The 23963-nt window shown below is 29.5% G+C and overlaps 1 protein-coding gene and 1 pseudogene across 1 annotated transcript in view; both read left to right on the top strand.

Moving 5' to 3' along the window:
• Positions 1-22218, top strand: part of LOC111683162 — a 187168-nt gene extending 164950 nt beyond the window's left edge. Inside the window, exons 10-13 of the mRNA XM_046953446.1 lie at positions 340-648; positions 9875-10195; positions 11009-11406; positions 20409-22218. Of these exons, the coding sequence (XP_046809402.1) occupies positions 340-648; positions 9875-10195; positions 11009-11406; positions 20409-21032 (1652 nt within the window). The 3' untranslated portion in view covers positions 21033-22218. The remainder of the gene's footprint in view (positions 1-339; positions 649-9874; positions 10196-11008; positions 11407-20408) is intronic.
• On the top strand, positions 353-838 carry LOC124421049 (annotated as a pseudogene).
• Positions 22219-23963: the final 1745 nt, after the last annotated feature.

The following is a 23963-nucleotide window of genomic DNA, read 5'->3' as shown; positions in this document are numbered from 1 at the left end:
GGGTATAAAAATATCACGAATTGTTTAACTACTTATTAAAAATAAATTGCTACTTCGTTTTTGTAATGTTTAAAATATTGATATTTGAAAATATTAATGGGCCATTCCATAGTAGTCGTTACCAAATATAAAATGAATAAAATTAAAAAAAACCCTTAAAATTCTTAAATATATCTATTCATATATGTAATACTCATATTCTAGTTAAGTGTATTCCACTCAGACAAAATCCCCTTCGTTCGAAAGTACACTTTAGCACTTTCAATTAAATTAAAATATTATTATCAGTTTCCAAAATTTGCTATATATATTGTGCAAAATGTTACACTATTATTACAGTTTTACTTTTCGAAAACTTTAACATCAGCAACATGAAATTCCTTATCGTTGTTTTGGCCGCTCTAGCTTTGGCTGCTCCTACCTTGGCTACCACCTATAACCGTTGTTCTTTGGCTAAAGCCATGTACAATTTGGGTGTTCCAAAGGATCAATTGGCTCGTTGGACTTGCATTGCTGAGCATGAATCCTCGTACCGTACTGGAGTTGTGGGACCTACCAATTCTAATGGCTCCAATGATTATGGTATTTTCCAAATCAACAACTACTACTGGTGTCAACCTTCTAACGGACGTTTCTCCTACAACGAATGTAAATAAGCTGTGATGCTTTATTATCGGATAATATTAGTGCTTCCGTGACCTGTGCCCGCAAGATTTTGAGCCAACAGGGTTGGTCTGCTTGGTCTACCTGGAAATATTGCAACGGTAATTTGGCCAGTATTGATAGTTGTTTCTAATTTTGAACTTATAATTGGTTAATTAATAAAGTTTATTAAAAATATTTAAATGTTGTTGTTTAAAAAATATAGAGAGTGACTAAGGAAAGGTTTCTAACAACGAATCTGTTTAATTTAATTTAAGCCATTTTTAAAATAGGTGTTTCTAGCTGAACGCAATTAACTACAATTAAGCTATTCTGTAGCAGGTCCATGATAAAAACTAAATGATTTTGTACATTTGAACTTTCAAATATCAGAAATTTGTTTAAATACATTAAGATCGGGGTTTTGAGTTGACAATCAAATGCCAATTAATAACCAGATTAGTTAATCTGAAAATAAATTGATTCTGATTTTAATTCTCTTTGATGTTTTTGAGCACAAGATTAAACTTTACAGTGTTGCCATACAAAACAACAGAAAACGTCACTATTTGTTATCAATTGTAATACGAAAATTAATGAAAACTTTAATGTAAAATAAAAAACTAAATAAATTCTAGTTCAGTTCTAGTTCAGTTCTAGTTCAGTTCTAGTTCAGTTCTAGTTCAGTTCTAGTTCAGTTCTATTTCAGTTCTAATTCAGTTCTAGTTCAGTTCTAGTTCATTTCTAGTTTAGTTCTTGTTCAGTTCTAAATCAGTACTAGTTCAACGTATATACCATTTTATATTAATATGTATGTATCTTCTTAATTTTTTTACATTTGCCACTTTATGTCAAAAGCTTTATTTAATAACTTTTCTGTTAATAAATTTTCCATTATCCTAACAAAAGCCTCTTACACTTTAGCAGTATTAACAAATTTAATTGCATTTAATTTTTAAGCGATCTTCAAAAAAAAAAAAAACAGATAAAAATACTTAAAGCTGATTAAAGGTTTTTGTTATATCAAACTTTTCAATTAAAATCGTAAAATATTTTAAATTAAAGTTACATGTATGCTTTTATGTATAATTCAGTTTATTATTTCGTTGTTTTTATTATAATTTAAATTAATTTCCCATTAAAAAGTGAAAAAAACTTACTATAAATTATAATAACAGATTTCAGTCATACAAATGTTGTTGTAAAAAATTTTTATTTCCATATACATATAAGTATTTACTCATGTATGTGTGAATAATATATTAAAGTTCATTATTTATATTTCCCCTTTATGATTTCCTATTCAGCCATATATAAATATTTTCATATATAAAACATACTTATATAGAAAAACATAAAAATAATTTGCTGTTTTTATTATAAAATTTTATTTTTATCGAAAATAAAAAATTCCAACAATATTGAAAGGGATTTAATGTATCTCTTTTAGTTAATGTATTTCTCCGAGTGTAATGTAAAACAAGAATTAAGAGACTAGTCACAAAAGAGTCGCGAAACTTATGTCTGGTTTTTGTGTTATAAAGTATTTTAAGCTCACTTTAACTGATCTAAATGATTTCTTCTCCTCTGAACTGCCGGGTTATGCATTTCCTACCTTTACGTTGCAAAAACATTCACATACACAAAAACACCAATTTAAATAGTATAATGAAACATTTATATTATATGTGTTTGTTTGTTTGTTCAGTATAGGTACATGTGCGTGTGTACAAACTCACACTAACATTGAATAGCCTTAAGTAAATATAAATTTCAATTAATTTTTTATACAATATGTTCCAAATGGGTGTGTTTTCTCTTCTTTACATGCATCCTTTGTTCAGATCTATAAATATAAAACGTTGTTATAGAAATAACATGCATTTATTATACTGTCATGTTTTATTATGCAGACAACCTCTCAAGCCCACAATAGAAGACTTGCCAAATTGTTTCAAAATTAATTAACAATAGCTATCGTTTGATAAATTTAAATTTTGTATTTTCTTTTTAATAGATTTTCATGTTCTTTTGCTTACATATGAAATCCTTTAACACATTCATACTTTTATACCCGGTACTCTTTGTGTGAAGATTTATATAGTGTGATTTGTATTGAAAAAGGATTTTTTATAGATTTTCAATTCAAGTTCAGCTATAGTTCAGTTCTAGTTCAATTCTAGTTCAGTTTTAGTTCAGTTTTAGTTCAGTTCTAATTCAGTTCTAGTTCAGTTCTAATTCAGTTCTAGTTCAGTTCTAGTTCAGTTCTAGTTCAGTTCTAGTTCAGTTCTAGTTCAGTTCTAGTTCAGTTCTAGTTCAGTTCTAGTTCAGTTCTAGTTCAGTTCTAGTTCAGTTCTAGTTCAGTTCTAGTTCAGTTCTAGTTCAGTTCTAGTTCAGTTCTAGTTCAGTTCTAGTTCAGTTCTAGTTCAGTTCAAGATCAGTTCTAGTTCAATTCTAGTTCAGTTCTAGTTCAGTTCTAGTTCAGTTCTAGTTCAGTTCTAGTTCAGTTCTAGTTCTAGTTCAGTTCTAGTTCAGTTCTTTTTTGTATTTTTTAAAGAAAAACATACCTTAAAATTTATGCAGAAAAAAATTTTTTGCTGGATAAAATTCCTAAATTGTTGACAATATGAAAGAAATAAGAAATTTATAACGTACATAATAACCAGCAGTTTGAGTAGACAGTCCTGAACTACCTACTATAGATAACACGTATAGCCACCAACTGCCCAGGTGACTAACTATTTAAACCTGTGCATATCCTTCCAGTTGGTCCGTCAAAGAGATCGAATAAAAGTTTAGGTTTGTTTTCAAAGTTGCCACTTTCTCGCTTACAAAGTGATACTAAAGTGACGATTATCTTTATTCTCGTTTACAAATAGTACATTCGTTACGAAAGTTGTATGAGAGGCAATCTAGTAGTTAAATGTCTGTTTCTGTTGCATTGACTTCCCAGCAGTTCGACCTGACAGTCCCGAACTGATCAAATTACCTACCACTTGTGGTGGCCCCTAGCCATCTGACTACCCAGGTGACCGACCATTTTAACATGGTCTGGTCCTACGAGGAAGTCAATCGTCACTCTACACCCTACAAAGAGACAGTAAAGAGACGATTGTCTCCGCTCTTGCTTACAAAGGGGATACTAAAATGACGACTGTCTTCATTCTCGAAAAAAATAACTTCTAAGAATATAATCTCTAGGTTACTTGAGGACAGTAAGGAGAAGACTGTCTTCGCTCCCGCTTACGAAGAGGACACTAAAGTGACGACTGTCTTCATTCTCGATTACAAAGGGTACATTCGTGACGAATGATCCAAAACATACGAGTTACGATCATCCAGGTGGGTAACTATTAGTGGAAATTAGTGTCTTTTTCGTATGCATTGACTCTTTGTCGAACTGCTGGGTTATTACTGAACTCCTGGGCATATAGATACTTACTGTCTGAAAAGAATAATAACCAGATTTTGTCTAGCATATTTTAGGGGTAATAGTTGAATGGATGATTTAGCTTAGGTTTACATTGTTGGAGTTAAGAAGTGGGAGTTAAAGGTAGAATATGATAGTTTAAGGTAAAATATAATATATTTTAAAAGTTAAATTTGCTACAGCAGGCATAACTGAACTTATAGTAAACTATAACAACAGTGAAAAAACTTTACAGAAAGTGACATAAAAACTTTTGTAAAAATATTCTTAATTACGATTCTTGGCTTAAACTTAATTATATATTTTTCCGCTATTTTGTTTGTTAAACAAAATTATAAGTTTTGATAATTTTTTTAAATTTTTGACCACAATTATGTTTAATTCATAACTACTAGCCAACAAATACATACAAACATAAACTACAGCATGCCTTTATATGAAACTTAAATTGCAATGTTTGCAAATAAATTCATGTCATGCACATTTACCACAAGTGTACAGAAATTTTAATACACAGCAATAAACTTTTCCATAAAACTTAATTATCAATTCATTACGCTTTTTTTTGAAATATTTATTTAAACATAACATTTCTTGTATTTTTATGACATTTAAACTTTTATTCTAATTGTCAATAGTTATATATATATTTTTTTTTGTTGTTTTTGCTTAATATTAAAACATAAAACTTAACGTTTTCTGCTGCACCCTGTGGCCATAAAATACTGCATAAATTGTTGGGTTCCATCATCATAATAAATGTTAAAAAGTTTATAACCTCTTCACTTTACTCCTGTGTTTTAGCTTTCAAGTCTGTGTAACAATTTTCTTTTTCACTGTGAGTGTTTGTTTGTGTGTGTGCTTTTTGGTATATATTTTATTATAACTACTTGTATTACACTTATGGCTTAAAGCATATTGTTGACCCTAAAAATGTTGGTTAGTATTGCATGCTAATGTTTAAATATATGTATGTATGTACATACCACATTTATGTACATATATATAGATTCACTTTCACATAAGCATACATAAAAAGGACTTATACATTTATATTTTCTAGGAATACAAGTTGTAAACCTAATACTCCTTTAAGCTGTTGTAGTTGTTGTTGTGGTAAGGTAGAACAGCAATTGCAAATGGAGACCATATGTATCCTTTTTTTGTACTTTTTTCTTAAAGTCAGGAAATCTTCGACTTTGGGTCATTTTTTTAAGGTCCTAAGTGTCCTTTAAATAATCTAGAGTTAGGAAACTTTAAAATAAACTATTTCTTATACGGTACTAGCACTCCGAACTACCGGTCTATATGTATCAATATTTTAATGTTTTAATATATTCATATACATACATATATGTATGCACGTTTATATATCTGTACCCAGTAGGGAATTTTAAAACTAGTTTATGTTACAAAATAAAAAAAAAACGAAAAACACTTTATACTTGAGAGATTAATGAATTAAAAAGTAGTTCATACTTAACTGAAAAACGAAAAAAATTGCTTGCTACAAAAAGCCAAAAACTAGTTCATGGACGGGTTGAAATGAAAAGTAATTAAATATTTTTGTTTTTATTTCTCGTATTCCTTTACCATACTCAATACTGGCTACTGGCATATATATGTATATATGTATGTATAAGTATTTTATTGTCATAATTTGCAATGTGACTCTTGCCTTAAACGTTATTAAGAATAAGTACGTTTTTAAATACAATTAGTCAAATGTCTTGAATATATTGCTCTACAAATGTATGTGAATTTGCTAACAGAAATCCAACATTCTCTGGCCATTTAAAAAGATAATCAGCTAATACATATCATTTGCACATTTACAAATCTATTGCCCTCTTTATCGCAGAGATTTAAGCCTAATCATTGAGTCGAAAAAGAGATTTACCAAATTTCTCAATGAAGATGCCGCCGCCAACTCCTTTTGTCATTTTGGATTCTGTCTGTATATACATGGAAACAAGTTTTTGGTCGAAGGAAAGATCCTTGCGACTCCGAACAGATAGAGTATCGGAATTTTCTCAGATATTTGAACGCTTGTAACTTTATCTAGATGAAAAAGTTTTATTCTCTTCTAGGTAATGGATTGAAAAGAAACAATGGTCTTATCCATAAACCTTTATTAAAGGTTTATAAATCAAATATTTATAAAAAAAATTTGTTTTATAAACATCTAAGAAATGTTCATGAATAAGTTAGGTTAGGATGTCACAGGTGGCGGATTTTGGCTTTACTTTTGTACAAATACCTGTTAAAAGAGAAAAGAAATAGGGAAAAGTAGAAAACAGAGAAAGATCATAAAAAATAGAAAGAAAGAGGAGATGAGAGCAAGCTGTTGAAGTGAGAAACCAAGTGTGGGTAAGAAGGTTCACATCCATTCTGACAAATTTATGAAGGCCAAAAGACGTTTCAATTGAATATTTGACAATTTGGATAAATCGCCATAATAGGCCGATCAAAGCGTGCTAACTCGGATATCTGCCAAAGCAGAACAATCACAGAGAAGATGAGTAATAGTCTCTTCTTCATCGTCATTTTGACAATTCCTACAGAAGTCACTGAACGGAAAACCAATGGATGGTTATTAAAGCTACAGTGGCCAGTAACAATCAGCGTACCTAAATGTAGTCTTTGGAGACCACATATTTGAAGCTGTGTGAATCCATTTCTTTTGGCCGCAGCGCTCTAGATATTGAGTACGTGCCTTCACGCGAGTATTTGTCGCAAGCGATGGTAAGGTTTTCAGTGATCTGTCTTTTTATTATAAGAAAAGGAACACCGCAAAACTGATCTATTTCTTACCTGCTTAGCATGGTGCAGGCTGTAGCCAAATTGTCAGCAATACTATTGACATACGAAATACCGTGTCCCATTATTCAAATTAGGGTGTGTTGACGTCCGGCATTCATGGACAATTCTGGATGTGGAAACCACACCAATTAGCATCTTTACTATTAGTATAGATATCTCTTTTAGATATCCGATAGTTACTCAGCCAATTTGCTGATGGATGCTACATTCATCATAGAGTGGAAAAAGAAATTTACGAAATTCCTCAATGAAAATTCCGCCGTCAAATGTATACTGCATACACACGGCAACGGTGGAAGGAGAGGTCCTTGAGTCTCCAAACAGATATAGTATTGTAATTTTCTCCTTATGGTCGGTTCTGGAATAATGTAATCAACAGTGAGACTCTGAAGAGATATAATATCGGTATTTAACAAAAACAAGATTCATTAATTTCCAAGTTTCATCACTGTTTAAACCACTGTATTACTGTTTAAACCACTGTATTACTGTTTAAACCACTGTTATTGAATGTTAAAATCTGCAAAACTATGGATTCTTTTAGAGAGATTTTAGCATCTAATTGATATGCCATGCCCACTATATTTGCTGCTTTCCTCTATAAAATCTATATATTCATATCAAAAAAGGTTTGTTTCTATATTGTTATAGTTTTCCATATATTCAAATCAAAGTTTTTAATTAAAGTGAGACATGCCACGTCCACTGATTCTAAACTGCCTATTTTCTCAAAAATGCATATTGATACTGAAGCTACAACTACAAAATTTGTTTAATCTAGCTTTCAAAGTTTCCCAGATATACGCATTTTAGTGTTTGATTTATAAGTGAAATGCCACGCCCACTAATACTACTCTGAAAAGATTTTCGTTGCATACTTTTAAGGTCATCATAAAGATATTGTCGTTATGTTTACAACATTTTAAAGAATGGCCATAGATCTGTATGTTGAAAACAAGATCATGTCTAAAGAGGTTGGTGTAGGAATCAATGTTTTCTTTTAAAGATCCTTATTTTGCCTTTTTTTCTTTACAAACATTTTCTACTTGGTATTTTCCATGAATGTTTATCATATGTGCTTATGTATGTATTATTTTGTGTTGTATTTTTTTTTGTTTGTGTGCCTTTAAACATACAAATATCAACAATTCTATACAAACTAAAATTGTAAAAAAATATATAGAATCATGTTTATGGTAACAAGTACAAGTATGTTTTACTTTTCTACTATAACGAATAATATTTTTTTACCAATACCTTTTTAACCCATTCCAGTGGCTTAACTAATACTACTACTGCTACTAGTTATTCTACCTAGAACATGCTACCATAGAACATTTTAAACAAATATAGGAAACCTTAACTAAAACTACTGCTGCGAGTGTAGGAGATTTTAATCTTTAAAAGATCGGCAGTTTGGAGAGTTTGTTTAATATTTTTAGAAATGATATAAACAGAGGATACTTTATATACATTAAACTGAACTTAATTTAACTCTGGATTACTTAAGGGTTAATAAAGTAATTAGTTCCCGACTAGACTACCTGAGACATATAATGTAACTAGTTGTTTTCTCTTCAATTCCGTTACAAATAGTGTGTTGACTTTTTGAAATATTATTTAAATGTTTTTAAACTCAAAAGTTTCCATTGTAATCCCGTTAGACTACTAGGGATATATAAAGTAACTAATTTACTTTGCGCTGCAAAAGTATCAAATGTTTTCAAATAGTAGTAAAATAGAAAAATGGATACATTCACTAGTTGTAAAACTGCAGGAAAGTTTGAAGTTGGATTTTTTTTTTTTTTGGTTAAAGAAAAAATGTTTGTTTGTGCTAGTAAGTAAAACTATATATTACAGTGGGTTGAGTGTATTTGTATATATTTATGTATAATAAACATATAAAGTTTTACAAGTATATACTTAGTATTCTTTTACGTATAAAAACATATAGTGTTATTTAGTTTATTTAGAATAAAAAATGACTAGTAGTTGTTAGACATACATTTGTAAATATGCCCGAAGGTGGATTGAAAATTTGTTTGAATGTCTTTAAAAAAGGATAAGTAAAAATTACGACAATTTATTAGATGTTTAAATGGCATATCTTGCTTCGCAAAGTATACAAAGGTGTTAATTCTCTAAAATGTTAAAATTCAGTTTTTGTTTGCTTTTGAAACAGTTTATTGAGAAGATAACTATGATAAATAGATAGATAGATAGATAGATAGATAGATAGAAAGATAGATAGATAGATAGATAGATAGATAGATAGATAGATAGATAGATAGATAGATAGATAGATAGATAGATAGATAGATAGATAGATAGATAGATAGATAGATAGATAGATAGATAGATAGATAGATAGATAGATAGATAGATAGATAGATAGATAGATAGATAGATAGATAGATAGATAGATAGATAGATAGATAGATAGATAGATAGATAACTAGTTAGTTAATTAGTTAGTTGATTGGGTAGTTATCTACGTAGTTGTTTCAATATCAGGAATATGTGCACGAGTAAGTAGGAAACAAAAAACTTTTCATACAGCCTTCCCATTTCAATGTTTTCGTCCTATAGGCTTTCCATGTATATTTCTGTATGTGTGTACATGCTGTATAACTTTTAAAATTTATGGCATAAAATTTTTAAGTGTGTTTTTCTTTTTATTTAAGTATAAATAAAATTTTCTCTATATATTTTCCCACTTTCAGTAAGTTTTTTTAGTGGTTGCCGTTTGTACAAACGTGTTGGATATTTTTTAACACGTTTAACACAAAATAATTATATAATTGGTTTTGAAATTGAATTTGTGTACACATTTTTATATAATTAAGAGAACACACAACAAAAACAAACATAAATATAATTAATAATTAAATGTTATAAACACGTATAAAATTTTACTTTGAAAAACAAATTTTAATTGCTTTATCACAAAATTTAAATAAAATTAAACGAAATTTTCTTATTCGTTCTTAAAATTTACAGATCTTCCTGATGCCATTAAAAACTGTACGGCCTACAATGCAACCGCAAATTCTATGCAGATTCAGTGTATACCTGGCTATGATGGTGGTATACCACAACATTTTCATGTACAAGTTTATGATGAATTGAATCGTCAAATCTTATATAATACTTCATTTCGTAATCCTGAATTTACCGTTAAACGTTTACCAAGTGATTCGGTATTTGTTATACGCATAACTGCGGTCAATGCTCAGGGTGCTAGTAAAATTTCCTATCGTGTACGTGGTCGTACGCTTTCGGCACCACTGTTGAGAACAGGTGAGTGAGTGAATGAGTGAGAGTGTGTATCTTTTATAAGATAGTTAAGTAAGTGTTTTTAGCTTATGCTGAAATTGTAATACCTATGGGTTTTAAGTATAAGTAAGTTTAAGTAGGATTTAGTTTAAATGTAAGTAAAGTTGGTAAGAATGTTTGGTTGGTTGGCTTGAGAAATATGAGATAAATTTAAATTTAAATAATTGAATATCTTGTTTTTATACTTAAGAGAGCTCAATGAATATCCTCTGCAAAAGTCTGGTCCGATTTTAAAAGCATCACAGATTTTAAGAAATCTAGAGCATTATAGCTTTGGTGTAGATTTGGGCTTTGAGTTATAGTAATAGATTTATTTTTCAATCGTTATCTTTATTTTTTTTGCATTTTCAAATTATACACTGAATATTTTGAAATATTTTAACAACAATATTAAGTATTTTTTTAGGTATTTTAATGAAAACCAAAATTTCCAATTAAAAAACTTTAACCGCAAAATCTAGAAAATATTTATTTTTATTCAATATATACCTTAATCAATTTTTAACATTCTGACTAACAATTCTCTAACGTTTGGCATTTCTTTTTTATTCAATTTTATTTCATATGGTTAACGCTTTGTTGGACTTATTTTTATCATCATTATGTTATTGCTGTTGCTGTTGTTGTTTTTTTTTCGGAAAACCCACAAACTTTCATCATTTTTCAATTGACATAACCAAAAAATGTGCTAAATCGAAAAATGAAAATAACACATACATAAACAATAAATATCTAACGAAAAACAATTGAACTTCATTCATTCATTCAAACAAATAGCATCCTCTACGGCGGTTTTAGTTCAGCTAACACCATTGCTAGGAGCATTAGTTGGTGTCATAGCAACACTTGTACTGGTGGCCATTTGTATTGTGATTTTCATGAAATTTCGTACAAAACACACACGTCGCGGCCCAAATGGTGATACCACAACAACTGAAGCAGACAAAGGTAGTGCTGAACCACTCTCACGCAACATGGGCAGTCATTCAAGTTTAGAGGATAAAAATCCTGATGTTATACCACAGGAAACGAATAGTGAGGATGAATTTCATTTAGAGGAGAAAGCATTCGATCGTTTGAATATGGAATCACAGCGTATTTTATATACACCTACATCGAGAATAAATACACAATCACCACCACCGCCCTCACTATCGCCAACATTTGGCAAACAGGTATGTACTGCAAAAATATACACACATACAATTTACTTATCTTTATATTCTTATATGTATGTGTATTAGTATTAGTGTTTGTTAACTAAGTTTCAATATTACTTTGTGCTGTCTAGTAGGGGCGTAAACTGGGCTGTTAAAGCTAGACAGTAACTTTTGAATGAAAAGAAAAAAAAATCACCAGTAACTGTTAGTTTACAAAGAAAAATTGGAGTAGTTTGCTTTCAACAAATAGAAAATCATTTATTTGCTTGATGCCAGTGTTTACTCTTAGTCTGGCTAGATTGGCATATATACAGCAACCAAGTGGCTGGCAAATTCACAACAAAATAATAACAAATGGCATTAGGTGTAATTTTAGTTTTTTTATATTTACCCCCTTTAACTTCTACCAATTGCTTTAGTCTCGCTATTATTTGTATTTACTGAACTATGAGCAAGTACTAACGAAATTTGCATACACTTCATGTTGGTCTATCAAAGGAACTTTTAGCAAAACTAAACTATATCAGCCTTTATGGTATTTTTTTAATCAAATTGTTTAAATATTTCGTAAAAGTATTATTTTTAACTTTTTGCCTAAGTGTATGCTTTAATTTATTTAATGGTTTTTTATAAGCCTGCAAAAGTAGCTAAATAAATTTGAAGCAAATATAAATAAACATTTATTTATGGAGAAGTACTCATCAGTATTTTGAGATCATGACAAAGAGGTTTTTATTTGTTTTTATATAAAAGTTTATTTTTTAATAAAAAAAATCTATACTTAATTTAAACTTTTGGAGGGCTTATTTGTAAACGCCTTGAAATAGGCAACATTATGCAAATACCTTTTTAATTAATTTGTATCTGAGGTGTGCTATAAAAGGCTGAGTTTGAAATTAAATTGTGGATTTATTGACACATACAGTTTTGTCGCTGAAAAAGTATTAATTTTAAACTAGTCGAAAGTTCAAGACGGAACAGACTTTAATAACAAAAACAATCAAAGATAAATAAAGAGAAAATGACAAAAATAGTGAAAAGTGAAATTTCAATTATTATTAAAGCATATTTTAAGGTGGTGAATTTTCTATATTTTAATAGCATACTTTAGGGAACTTTTTATATTACTATGCCTTTTCCTTTACAGTTTTTATCTACATTTTTCAAAGTTTTAATGCTTTACAATTACGACTGAGTTGGTCAATAGAGTCGTGAATAACCCTGCTCAGACCAAATCGGTTCACTAATCATTAAACTAATCCAGCTATTAGTCCTTAAAATAGAAAATGTATTTACCGATATGCTAATGCATAAACTGTATACTAATCAGTAAAATATTCTACAGATTGGTCAAGAGAATAGTCCATTAAACTGGTCAATGGAGCAATCAATCGAATAGTCAATTGTCTAATCAATAGATAAGTAAATTGACTAGACAATCGAATGGTAAATAGACTAGTCTGTAGAATACTCGGTTTACCCGTTAATAGGCTTATCAATAGGCTTATTCATAGACAAGTCTTGGTCAAAGTGTACTCGCCTATAGATAGGTGAAGATATTAGTACATAGACTAGTCAAAAGTTAAGTTCATGGACTAGTCAGTGGTTTACTTCTTAGACAAGTCATTAGATTGTAGATTGGTAAATATATTTAACAATAAGAGAGTCTATAGATTTGTCCAAACATTTTTCTTTGCCTTAAAGAGTTTCCTATAAAATTCCTATAAAATTTTCCCAATTCATTACTTTAATAAATATTTTGCTTCAAATAATTACAAAAAAAAATGGTCGTCCCCCTATTGACCCTAAAACTTAATTCTCATTCTCATTAAATAGAAATAACAAAGAGTAAAAGATAATAAAGAAATAAACTAGATATTTATTACAAATATTTACAAAACGCCCATAAACTAACAAACAATTTTCAACTTAAATTATCACTCCCTAAGGTATGCTTTAATTTTATTTTAAATCCTTAGTATCATTCTTACTAAAAACAAAGTTTTCTTTTTCTATCACAAAGAAAATAGTAAAAACTGAGAAGACAGTTAGTATTAACTTGCACGAGTAAATAATAAAAGAAAGAGCAAAAACAATAATAACAATGCATAGAAATCTTAAGTATCCGTCGTCGTCGTCATCATCGTCGTCGTCCCTGCCACTTAACAACAACAATTACTGTTATTTACACTTAATGCTAACAACATACTTATCATGAAAGAAAAATAGAAGACCAACAACAATAATAGCAAAAATGAAAAAAAAAACTACACAAATTATAACTACAAGTACTGTGTGGCAGGGAAACAAACAGTGGCAAGATCATTATATACACATACAAATACAATAAAAACAGCCTCATTATATATAACGTCATTACAATGTCATTGTGTCGTCATTATCATCATCACCAACATCATCGTCGTCATTACATATTTCAACACAAACAATAATAAAGTATAACAACAAAGTAAAAGTAAAGCAAAATATTTCACAAATACTAAGACCATCATAAAAACTAATAAAAAACAAACTGCCACACTATTTCATTTAAATTGCCCAACAGTTCGGGGGTTTCTATACCCGTTTCTAGTGATTTTATCTAACATTTAGTTTAACCTTTAATTACTATCTGAATTGGATATATTATTGCTTATTTTATAATTTGTTTGCATTAGAAGTAAAGTAATTATTCTTTGGCAGCCTATAAGTATACTTCAATTTTGTTTTTAGTCTCTTTAAACACTTTCACTTGAGAAACTGTGTGGAAAAAATGGCTTAAATTTTATTTTCTCTAGATTACATGGGGAATTTGTATGTCCTGCTTGTTTACATGGTGTTACTGCAAGAACTATTGACTACCTGATAGATTACTTAGGGACACTTAAGTGGCAAATATTACAAGAATATCTTTTATCATCTTATAAATTAGATATTATGGTAGATGGTGTTTAAAACATTGTATTTTCGGTATATTACTTAGCAATAGTGGACTGACAATTGACTCCTCGACAGTTTACTTAGTGACAACAAAGTGACATTTGGATTTTTTCTTCATTATGTATTTCTGAAATAACCTATGTGCCGATAGGCTAGTTTGACGTGTATTAATGTACAATATCAGTCTAGGGGTTATGGGTTCAAAATCCTGCAAACATTCCGGTTTCCTTTACTGCACTGAACTAATGGTCATGATTATTGAATTTTAATGATAAAACAAGATCTAATATTGAAACAGTTGTAGAATGGGGATTCATTGTCTTCCTCCAAACGCCTAGGTATCATTCAAATAAATGATATAGACACGCATAGCAAAATACATGCATACGTACACATTTAAAGAAACAACAACGTCGACAACACGAAAAACTAAACCATTAACTAACAAACCAATATACAAACAGATACCAAAACCCTACAAATGAACAGACTAAACAGCACCATCACCATCAAACAAACATTATTCTATTGTTGTCTTATCACTTTGATAGCCTGTCAATAATTTGCAGCAATTTAATATTTTTCCATGTTTCCACAATTTTCTTTTTTCTATCCACAAAGAAATCTAAACCCTATAATAAACTAAATACTTGTATGTTTGTATGTGTATGTGTATGTATGTGTGTATGACAGTGTGTCCACAAAGTAAATGCTGAAGAAGTTGTCCATCTAAATGAAATGACAAACTAAATGATGGAGTGTAAGTAATAGAAACGTATAAACTAGAAAAACAGACTTTAATAACGTAAACAACCAAAGAAAGAAAAAGAAAATGGAGAGAGAGAGCAAAAAAAACTGACAAGTAAAAATAATAAACAAAAAATATACTTTTATTTCTACAAAATATTATAGCATATTTATAAGGTGGTGATTTTTCTTTATATTAATAGCATACTTTAGGGGGCTTTTTATATTTCTATGCATTTTTCTTTATAGTTTTTTTTTTTCTATTTTGAAGCTTTAAATGTTTTACAACTGGGACTGAGTTAGTATTATTAATTGAGGGATTGGAAATGTTGGCAAATGTCTATTAGACAGGCCAGTGGGGTTTTTAGTGTCCTTTTATGAGCAGACTATTAAAGAAAGTGTGTAAATAAGGGATTAGTTTTTTTTCCCCCAATTTTGTTTGCTTTTATGACAGCATGCTAAGGGAGATATTTTTATTTGTTTGCATTTAAGTAAAACTAAACAATTAATAGTTCCCTACCAGTCTAGTGTATAAAAAAATTTAAAAGAATTATATCTATATTTGGAAATAAATTTTTGCTTTCAAAAAAAGTTTTGAAGTGTAAAACGAAATATGTAAGGGACTCTTAAGATTTTGGTATTGTTTTTTTAATAAAGACTTTTATAGGCTCCTTTAAAACACTACCAGTTATATTTTTAAATATATTTTTTGTATTGAAATTTAAAACATTTTTCCAAGGTAAACCATATTTATAAAATTTTCTTGTACAAATCCCATTATTATCCTTTATATAAGATACCAAACAAAAACCTTTTTGTTTCCATTCAATTCAATTTAGTCTGCTACTAAAAACTTTACCATATTTCAATGTCCTTATATACTACTTAAAAAAATTCATCAATCTTATCTTGTTTTTTTTAGAAAAAATCTACTTTAAATTTTATTTATTTGATTTTATTTGACCAAAAACTTACACACTACAAGTCTATTAAAACGATTAGATAATACTTTTGAACTACTCGACAGTTTGAGGGGAGTGAACTAAAACTTTCTTTTTATACTTTTTTTTCATTAGTAAGGTCATTGATTTTAATGTTTACACAACAATAATCTAATATACATACATATAAAACACACACCAAGAACACAACACCAAAGATAGATAAGGGATAAAAGTTTATGTATAAGTTCTTCTAAAACGGAAGTGCGTGCCTAAAATCTTAAGATAAACAAGAAAATATTTTTTTTCTTTGTGTAGGTGTTACTAAATTCTATACTTTATAAACATTTTATACTACTTACTATCATAATTTCACAAAACAAAAACTCTGGACTTAGGACTTGGGCAAAAAGTAATGATGAAACAGGAGAATGAAAGTGAAAACTATATTAAACCGGATGTTGTTATGAATAGTTACAAAAAAAAAAAAAAAAACTGACAACAACTGGAAGCAAAGAAAATTGTGTATGCTATTTTACAAGCTATTTCTATTTCTTATTCCAATGTCATTTTTAGCTTTGTTTTCTCAGAAATCTTAATCATACTTATACAAACAAAAACTCACACGCACACTCGCACACACGCTTAATATGAAATATGATTATAAACAAACACACCTGTAGAAAAAAAGAGGAGAAACTAATTTACTGAAGACCCTACAGTTAGGAGTGACTGTCTGAAACAACTGATTTAACTTGTATGTAACTTTATCAATTTAATATTACTTGAGAAATCACAAGAATCATAAGGCAATCATAATACTATCCAGAATGGATATTTTGATACCTTGAAAAATTACAGGGTACATACACAGTATAAGGTTTACAAATGTATTGTGGAGGTGTATTAATAGACACGTTTATTTGTCTGTCTGTGATTTGTCATTTATCCCTCAGACTTTCATGTGCTATGTACACAAAAGATATGTAGATTAGGGATGTATTATTAATGAAATCTTAGTATTGAATATAGGATAAGTCGAAACACTGAACTAGAAATGAACAAGAACTGAACTAGAACTCAACTAGAACTGAACTAGAACTGAACTAGAACTGAAATAGAACTGAACTAGAACTGAACTAGAACTGAACTAGAACTGAACTAGAACTGAACTAGAACTGAACTGAACTAGAACTGAACTAGAACTGAACTAGAACTGAACTGAACTAGAACTGAACTGAACTAGAACTGAACTAGAACTGAACTAGAACTGAACTAGAACAGAACTAGAACTGAACTAGAACTGAACTAGAACTCAAATAGAACTGAACTGAACTAAAACTGAAATAAACCAGAACTGAACTAGAACCGAATGTCCTATTCTGGTTGAAATGACCTTAATATCTATATATACATATGTGCAAATATATGTATATCTCTATATCGATATTTCTAAATCTATACATATTGAACAATTTGTATATACTGTCAACTTAGCAAACAAACTGTTTAAAATTCCTTCATAGAAATATCTATCTATCGATAACAAAATATATTTCTTAAGCCTAAAATTTCATACAAATATGTAGGTATATACATTCACATTAACATATATGAATAGTCTTGCTCTAATTCCTTTTCTCTTCAGCTACAATATCTACTACATATTACTACATATTTGTTTCGACAATAACCGGAAACATAGAAAAACGGATATAATAGTCATTTATAATTCTTTTTACTGATTTATAGGTGCAAGTGTTGGAAAACTGAAAATATTAACACATACACAAAATAACTACTTCTACTACTACTACAGACATACAAAATATGAAACATGAAGAAAAATCAATAAAGGACCATTTTATAGATTGAAAATGACAGCAGATAATGATGATATGGATAAATTTAAGTAGAATGAGGCTTTTAGTTAGAAAATTTAATTTAAATTTCTTTATCTTTTTTCAAATTTGATCAGAAAACTACAAAAGTTAAGCTGCTTTTAGTTAAGGTTGAGTGAAGTGTGTGCTGTTTAAAAAAACTTTTCCGGTATATAAGTTTATTTTTTTTCTTTTTTTTTTTGGATTTATTAATTTTGTTATGCATCAGAAAAAACTTTATAATGGATTTTGTTTTTGTTATGTCAAGAGATGAGATATTCTAGTATAAGCTGTTAAGTAGGCTTAAAATTAAAAAAATATTATTGATAGGAAAAAAATAAAAATATGTTCAGAGATAAGTGTCATTGATAATTTTAGAATTAATAAAGTTTAAAAAGTTTTGTAATATCAAATTCCCTTAATATTGATGGATTTAATATACATATTTGTGATACTTATATAGAGTGTTTTTATAATAATTGACTAAAATTGTGAGACCTAGTTCCGTTATAGTTGAATTAATTTGCTCTTTAACTTAATTTTTAAATGAAAATATATATGTACAACGCCGTGCACTTTTGAAACCGTCAGCAAATGTATAGCATATTTTAAAGCGTTATAGTTAAACTTTTCGAAATGGTTTTTAACTGAACTAAATAAGTCAAATCAAAAATTGATCATCAAATGATTTCATAATCTAGGAAATAATGATTTCTATTGGAATGCAACCCTGCGTGTGGCTTTGCTTATCAATTATTGTGTCTTAGCTATATGTGTATCACAGAAAGGAGCTTGTCAAAGCTTCAGTATAATTATCAGCACAGCTACCTTTTAGTAAAGTAAAATCTAAAAATCTAGATCTGAACTAGCACTGAACTAGAATTTAGAACTGAACTAGAACTGAACTAGATCTGAACTAGCACTGAACTAGAATTTAGAACTGAATTAGAACTGAACTAGAACTGAACTAGAACTGAACTAGAACTGAACTAGAACTGAACTAGAACTGAACTAGAACTGAACTAGAACTGAACTAGAACTGAACTAGAACTGAACTAGAACTGAACTAGAACTGAACTAGAACTGAACTAGAACTGAACTAGAACTGAACTAGAACTGAACTAGAATTGAACTAGAACTGAACTAGAACTGAACTAGAACTGAACTAGAACTGAAATAGAGCTGAACTAGAACTGAACTAGAACTGAACTAGAACTGAACTAGAACTAGAACTAGAACTGAACTAGAACTGAACTAGAACTGAACTAGAACTGAACTAGAACTGAGCTGATGTTACCAACATTATCATAGATTTACATTACCTCCCAACTATTGGGTTATAGTCTTTATGAAAAAAACTAACATGGCCAAATTATTGTTACTTTGTTTTTAAGGTTAAATGTCAGAGCCATAAAAACGGCATGTGCTTTTGGTTAAAATTACAAAAAAAACTTTATATATAGAAAAAGGGCTGTAAATAAAAATGTGTATTGTATTAAATAAAACTTAAGAGTTATTAGCTTTTTGGGAAAAATAACTATTGGTAGTAATACTCAATATTGGCCAAAATTGTACAAAAATATTTGTCAATAAATTTTGTTAGAGGACTTTAAATGATTAAGAATGAAAGCAGCAAAAAACACAAAGGAAATATAAAAAAATTCTCTTTATGATTATAGCTTTCGCTTATAGAGCATTAAAATATTAACTAGTTTAAGGTTATTATGTTTATAGAACGCATACACTTGATCATAACAAGGTTTTTTAATTACGCGCTATTTTACATAAAGCTTAACTCTAATGTTAAACCTCCAAAAGTTTACATAAAGCACAGACTTGAAGAAAAACTTTGAAAAACCATGAAAGCTCTAAAATCTCTTTATGATAACAACATTTGATTATAGAGTTTTAAAAGTATTGCAAAGCTTTTTACACAGAACTTTTAAGCGAACAGCTTAATCATGATGATCACACTCCGGTCTAGCTAATAGAGCTTTTGAAACCTTTCCGAATGCCTGTGAAGTTAAAAAATTCAAGAAGCTCACCTAAAGTAAATACTTAGAAAAAAAGGTCCAATATTGAAAAGCTTAAAAACTAATATAAAATGGAATCTTTTATGTTTATAAAGATAACAACATAACGACTATATAAACTGCCTATTAATAAACAGATATGGTAATGACTTATTCAACACCTTATTTGTAAGAGAGTGTAGCTATTACAGTGTTATAATAATTAGTTAAAGTGTCAATGTATAAGTGATATTTCCATAATATTAAAAAGCCAATACATTTCAAAGCAGCCTTTAGCAGCGTTTTATTAATTAGTAAAAGATTTTTATAGGTCAACGTTAAACTCCTTGATCTTAATAAAAGTGTTTTAAGTTTATTAAAGTAACTTTAACCGTCTTACATACATATTTAATTATAATTACTTACAACAAAAAAACGATTTCAATTAATTTAAATTTTCTTTTCTTTTTTTACTTTTATGAACTTATTTTTATTAGTATGGTGAACTATCGTTGACAACAAATCCCGCCTTTAGTCTATATAATACACCACAACGAGCTCCTGCTACCCAAAGACCTGTTTATACAGCCCCACCACCCCTACTATCCACACGAACGCCACCAAATATTTACACACGCATACCCGGACGCACCTATTTACCAGCTTATGAGACACGCACATCACCCACCTCTCCCTATGGCTCAACGACAACCTGTACAATGCCACTATTGGGAGGACAATCGAATGGTTCACTGCAAACAAACAGTAGTACAGGTACTGGCATGATTGGCAGTATGTCCGGTGTAGGGGGAGTTGGTGGGAATAGCATTGGTAGTAGCGGTGGCGGCGGTTCACTAAGTTTAACCAGCGGCAATACAATGGGCCACTGCAATACATTGCCACATCCTAATACACAACATCAACATCAAAATCCAATATCAACAGCGTTGACCTCATCGCTAACATCGGGGAATATAACGATTGGTGCTGCACAATCCCTGCTCACGTCACCGCGTACTCATTCAGCGTATAGTAATTCAACGACAACAACAATACAATCACCACTTCTAGCCACTAGCACTCTATTGGGAAATGGAAATTATGAAACGATATCTTCCTGAGAATTACCTAAAGATGACATTAAATGTCAGATTGTATGTATTGGTGGGAGTAGTACGTGTACAACAACAACGTCCTCGGCAGAACGTACAACAATTGTTTAGAGTGTAGATATGAATAACAAACAAACATACAAACAACAAAATAATATAACTAAATTATAATTTTAAGGTTTTTTTTTATAGGTTTTTCGTTCTTTTTCTGTATTATAAACTAAGTAAGGGAATAATTATTATTTCTATTAAACAATTTTATATTATTTAGTTCTTGTTGAAAACAAACAATAATTTTCTTTTTTCAGTAGATTTTATATGCTCAACAAAAACTTGAAATCGTTACAGTTTCAAAGCAAACTAAGGCTTTTAGGAGGTGAGAATATGTAAAGAGAAAGTCGCCATGGAAGTTAATTTTGTTAATTTCATGAAAAGCTTTTTAGAAGTTTTTTTAACTAAATATTAGACCAACCACCCCCTTTTAAACTATAGTTAGCAAATTTTTAAAACCAAGGGTCTCCGTTTTTATTGTAAAACGATTTTCTAAAGAATGCTAAGTAAGGTCCGATACATACGAAGTCACTTATATTACATGATCTTGTTAATAAGTGAAGTCTATAAAAGGCACTAAGTATGAAGTCTAGGGCCAGTGAGGTGTGATCGGTATGGAAATTAGCAATATCATAAGAAGTTAGTTTTGCCGATTCTCACAGAGTATATTTGTACTTATATCACTATTAGGGTGTCCAGTTCGAGATCATTTTAAGCTCTTTCTATAGACATAGTTTTTAGGTAAAATTTTGTCAAATTTTATCAAATAATCTTATAATCTTGAGAATTTGGTCTGTATCTCGAGCTCAAGATTTACTTTGACACACACAGATGGACAGACAAACAAAATGGTCTTAGGACACTTAGTAAAAAAATATTATATAAAGCATTTTCATAAAACTAAGATTATAGAACAAATTTTTAAAAATTTCACATGAATTATCTTGAAAACTTCGATATTATCTCAAGATATACTTTGTCGGACAAAGAGTGCATTTAGCTATATGGAGGCTAAGTGTTAGCCTATTCCAAGTTAACCATTTTCATTAGACTTAGGTCTAAGACTAAATTTTATAAAATTATTTGGACAGTTTCGAATTTTTAATTCTCGACAAGAGAATTCTGTCTCTCTATCACACACAGACAACAGACAGCCAGACAGACAAACAGATAGGCAGACAGACAAACAGACAGACAGACAGACATACAGACAGATAGACGGACATACAGGGAGAGACAGAAGGGTGTCCAGCGGTGTTTAGATAGAGAGATATAAGGATGTCCAGACAGACATAAGAGTGTCAGATAAACAGACAGAGGTAGACGGACATACAGGGAGAGACAGAAGGGTGTCCAGCGGTGTTTAGATAGAGAGATATAAGGATGTCCAGACAGACATAAGAGTGTCAGATAAACAGACATAAGGGTATCCAGACAGACAGACGGAAAGTTAGTTCGTACGCAAAATGTAGTAAAATTTCATTAAATTATATTGAAATTTTTTTATTTGTATTTCGAGTATAAAATTTAATTTGACACACACACACACACACAGATAGAAAGACAGACAGAAGGACACAAAAACAACGACTAAGAAAATGATTTCCTACTGTAGTAGTGCAGAGTATAAAAACATCCTAAATTAATAATAAAATAATATGTGGAAAAGTTTTTTCTATCACACTGTTAGTAACGTTACAGTGGGCACTTTTATCAAAAATTTTTCCAGTTTGAAAGTTTACTTAAGTTTGTTTACGAAATTCTAAGAAAATAAAACACCAATCGCCAAATAAGTTCTACTTCTTCAATTTGCTAAATATTGCCAAATTTGGGTGCCGTTACAGTGGTTAATTTTAGCAAATAGTTTTGCCTTAGGAGTTTTGAGATTTTGATATAAAAAATGTGAAAATTTTTAATGTCCTTTTAAGGACATTTAGAAAATTTTGTGGCAATAACTTTATTTGTTTAAAATTTTACATAAGTAAATTTAAAGTTTTCTCGAAAATTAGACTGTTGGTAGCCTCCCGTAGGTAAGTGGTTAGTGTTCTAATGGTGAGTTCGATTTTCACCTAAATCACAGATTAAGGAGCTCACAACAGGCCCGATAAAGGCCTTCGGATTTCTAAGCTTCTGGTAGATATTATTCACTTAATATCCGCGATTTGCTGTTTAGCTATCAAGTCTTTGACCGGATTATTTGAAAAGCAATTTTTTTCTCGATTTCCAAGACCTTAGCTTAGTTCAAACTGCTGTTTTTTGTGCATTATTAAACGTAATTTTATTTTTTAAATTTATTCTTTTAAATACCAACTTTACAACCCAAACGAACAAATTTTGAAATAAAGACTTCCAATAGAAACCAAAAGGAAAACAAAGTGTTAAAACTTATATAAAAAATTTAGAAAATGTAATAGAAATTAAATAAAAATGAAATTTTTAAGCAAAAACAATAGCATTTAGAGATATATATTATAAATAAAAAAAGGCAAACACAGTTTTATTTATATATAATAAACTAATATTAAAAACAATTAACAAAAAATAAATAATCCCAAAAGTATGCTACTATTTTAAAGTATTTTGCTTAAAGTTGATGTTAAATAAAACTGTGAATAGCCTTAATACACTCAAACATAATAAGAGAAGAAAGAGCTTTTGCTATTAACTAGCAAAATATAGTTAAAAAATATAAAATTTAAGAAAAATTTAAATAACAAATAATGTAAATAATTTAATTTAAATGTAAATATTTAATAAACAAATAGAGAAAAAACACTTTAACTAAATTATATAAAGAAGAAAATTTAGTTAGACACAATAATTATTAAAAGAAAATAAAACACGAAAAGACTATTATAAATAATATGAATAAAATTAATAAAATCTACT

This window comes from Lucilia cuprina, chromosome 6, assembly GCF_022045245.1.
Source record: "Lucilia cuprina isolate Lc7/37 chromosome 6, ASM2204524v1, whole genome shotgun sequence".
NCBI classification, from domain to species: Eukaryota; Metazoa; Arthropoda; class Insecta; order Diptera; family Calliphoridae; genus Lucilia; species Lucilia cuprina.
This window is presented reverse-complemented; position numbering and strand designations above follow the sequence as displayed.